General features: G+C 45.3%; 1 protein-coding gene across 2 annotated transcripts in view; it reads left to right on the plus strand.

The window, feature by feature from the left end:
* The window catches only part of lancl2 (LanC lantibiotic synthetase component C-like 2 (bacterial)), a 21,818-nt gene that overhangs the window by 3,728 nt on the left and 14,825 nt on the right, over positions 1–3,265 (plus strand). For both annotated transcript variants that reach the window (XM_005747473.1, XM_005747472.1), the window contains 2 exons: positions 800–917; positions 1,680–1,887. In XM_005747473.1, the coding sequence (XP_005747530.1) occupies positions 857–917; positions 1,680–1,887 (269 nt within the window). In that variant the 5' untranslated portion in view covers positions 800–856. The remainder of the gene's footprint in view (positions 1–799; positions 918–1,679; positions 1,888–3,265) is intronic.

Genomic DNA, 3,265 nt, shown 5'->3' on the forward strand with positions numbered 1-3,265 from the left:
TAATTGACTTGAATTAAGGGATGCGTCAGGCATGGGATTTTTGCGTATGTCTGCATGCACACACGACAGTTGATACTCCGCTAGTGTCACTGCTGGGTCCAATCTTGTGGGCTGGTGGCGACGCATCCACTCTGCCATTCTGGCTGGGAGCCTCTTCACAAACTGCTTAAGCACCAACCAGGTGCTCCTTCCCCTCCTCAGGGCTGGGCCACAGCCACCTGGACACCGTGTCACTGCCTGGCATAGGCGAACGGCTAGTCATCCGATCCCCTATGAAGCTTTGATGGTGGTCCTCCAAGGCGAGCTTCCTGTGAGCATATTCAAAATAAAAAGTTACTCATCTGAAATGAAACTAAGCTGAACAACATACTGGTTTTTTTTCACTTCTCATTTTATTTATTTTACCAAGACATTCAAATTCAGTAAATGTAAATGTATGATCTTGGTACATTTATTTGTTCCATTTTCTTTTACAGCATCAGGAAAGCAATGTTTATGTCCAGCCTAATGTTTCTTTACTGTCCCAGTCTCTGCGATTCGTATCAAATCAGTACTCAGCAAAAGCCGATACCCATACATTTATGTCCTTGACTCAAGACGGCCTAACTCATTGCTGTGTATAAACAAGCTTAAATATGATTCTGTCTCCCAGTGCATGTTACTTAACTTCCTGCTGCTCCCTCCCTCCTCTGTTGTTCCATCTGTGCTACCACAGAATCAGCATTTAGCTTTATAGCTGATGGATAGTGCAGCTCTTGAGTCTGACAACTTGGAGTTTATAAATGTATTCTCTCTTCAGGTTAGCACATCCTTTCAGAAGAAGGTCCAGAGTAAGATCAAAGATCTCCTCCAGCAGATGGAGGAAGGCCTAAAGACAGCCGACCCCCATGACTTCTCCACCTACACCGGCTGGACAGGTCTGTCCCTGACTACTCTAAAAATGTGAAGAGAGCACAGTTCTGTTATCCATCCACCCAAAAATATTCTCTATTTTATACGCTTAGGTCCATAAGTGTTTGGACAACGACAAACACTAATGTTCTCTCTGTACACAATTAATAGATATTAAATTAACAGTTAACACTGAACTGAAATGCAGACCTTGAACTTTGATTTAGGGATTTAACAAAAGTATTGCAATAAAGGAATTGCAGATATTTTTTGTACATAGTCCCCCATTTACAGAGAAAAGTTTAGAGGTTTAGTCTAAAGTTCAAATTAATAATGACCCAAAATATTTTTCAAAAGCAACACAAGAGTTTATTAAGGCAAATAAAAAAATCAGTAATTACCAGATGTAAATCATTGACCTTATCTATGGTTTACATGATTTACAGTAGAGAGAGCGTTTTAGTTAATGAAGATAAAACTGGAGCCAGAGAGAGGATGTGCTGCAGTGTTTGGTGGCACGTTTGGTGATTTCTAGACTTCGGGCAGTCACTGGCTGCAAAAAAAAATAAAATCATCCAAGCGTTAAGAACAGGGCTTACATTTGTCCTGTAACTGAAAATTAGGGACTACGTACAAAAATGTCTGTGGTTAGTGGAACACATCTGAATTAAAACTCAAAGTTGCTACTCAGTCACATCTAGACTGTTTGATTTAAAATCCACAGTGGTGGTGTGCAGTCATTGTCCAAATACTTATGGACCTAACTGTGTCTTTTCTTTTCACTGCAGGCATTGCATTGCTGTACCTTCAACTGCACCGGGTCTCAAATGAGGCCTCCTACCTGCATAGAGCCCTAGACTACGTAAAGAGGACCATGAGGATCCTGAATGGGCGCAAAGTGACATTTCTATGTGGTGACGCGGGGCCTCTGGCAGTGGGTGCGGTGGTCCACCACAAACTGAATAACACGACTGACAGCAAAGAGTGTCTGTCCAGGTTAGACGGATTGCTTGAGATGCTCGATCTTTATCTGAAAGAGTAGCAGAGCCTCTGGTGAAATCGTACTGCTGCTGTGCACTATATAAACCCCATATATACAATGAAGACACAAGTGTAATTTGGCATCCATACAGACAGGATAGCTTTCCCAGCCCCATGTAGGCTTTGATGGTAGGCTATTTCCGGTTTTGCTTTGGAGTGTGTTTGTTTTTGGGTCACCCCACTGGGCGGGCAGAGTGAACAAGCAAGTTTGTGAAGGCAATGACTTCAGAACGAAGCAATAAAGAAGCAATGGAAGCTGCCAGTATTTTTTTTAATTGACAGCACATTCCCTGAAAGGCCCATGTGGTAGAAAGGACCTGAAGCCCACAGTGTTATGGACACCTGACTGACTTTATTTACGATTTGTTTCTTGCTCATGCAGCTTTCCAGCTGCCTCATTCCATGCGGCACAGCTCTCCCATCAGGTCCCAGTATCCTACTGAAGTAGGGCAGGCATGGTCAGGTGATGGAGAACAGCTTTGTGGGCCAGCCTCCCCTGACACAACAACCTGAACCTGCTTCTTTACTCCTGCCACCTCATACCCCCATTGCCCGACTCAGGGCGCCATCCAGCTTAGCCTTTGAAGAGGGAGTCGACCCTCCTCAGGCACTCCTTCTCCACCGTGCTGTACTTGGCCTCCTGTTCCGTTTCCTGGTGATGTATACAACTGGGCGGTCGGGCCCTTCTTTACCTACTGGGACAAAACTACCCCCAGCCCTCCGTTTGAAGCTGAATAAAAGGGAGAGACAAGTTAGGAGTGTGAAGCAGGGGTTTGTTTATCTGTACGACCACCCCCTCGCACTGCTATAGCCACTGGACCAGTTCTGGGGCTTCCTTTCGGGTGAGATCAATCAAGGAAATGATCGGGTCCACAAAGCCAGGCACAAACCGATGGTAGTAACCAGCCAGCCCCAAGAACTGTCTCACCAGGATACGATGGCTATTTTTTGAGACGGAAATGTTGGAATTTGGCACCTCCAGCCCCAACTCACCTCTTTTGTTCACCAGGCTCACCATTGTAGCAGTTTCAGCCTCTCTCCATGCTTGGAGGAGTTTGAGGTGATATATCTGTGGGGCTCCTCCCCTGTCTGATTGTACCACCTCATAGTCAGCGCCCCCCGCTCACCACGAAGGAGGGAGTGATACAAGCCCTTTATCTGCTGGTGGAAATTGAGTCTAGCCCTTCTGTTGCACAAGTGGTGCGACTGTTGTTGTGATTTGGCACTGTAATAAAATGTAATTGACTTGAATTAAGGGATGCGTCAGGCATGGGATTTTTGCGTATGTCTGCATGCACACACGACAGTTGATACTCCGCTAGTGTCACTGCTG

Source organism: Pundamilia nyererei, unplaced genomic scaffold (genome assembly GCF_000239375.1).
Source record: "Pundamilia nyererei isolate P.nyererei 1_Seehausen unplaced genomic scaffold, PunNye1.0 scaffold00198, whole genome shotgun sequence".
NCBI classification, from domain to species: domain Eukaryota; kingdom Metazoa; phylum Chordata; class Actinopteri; order Cichliformes; family Cichlidae; genus Pundamilia; species Pundamilia nyererei.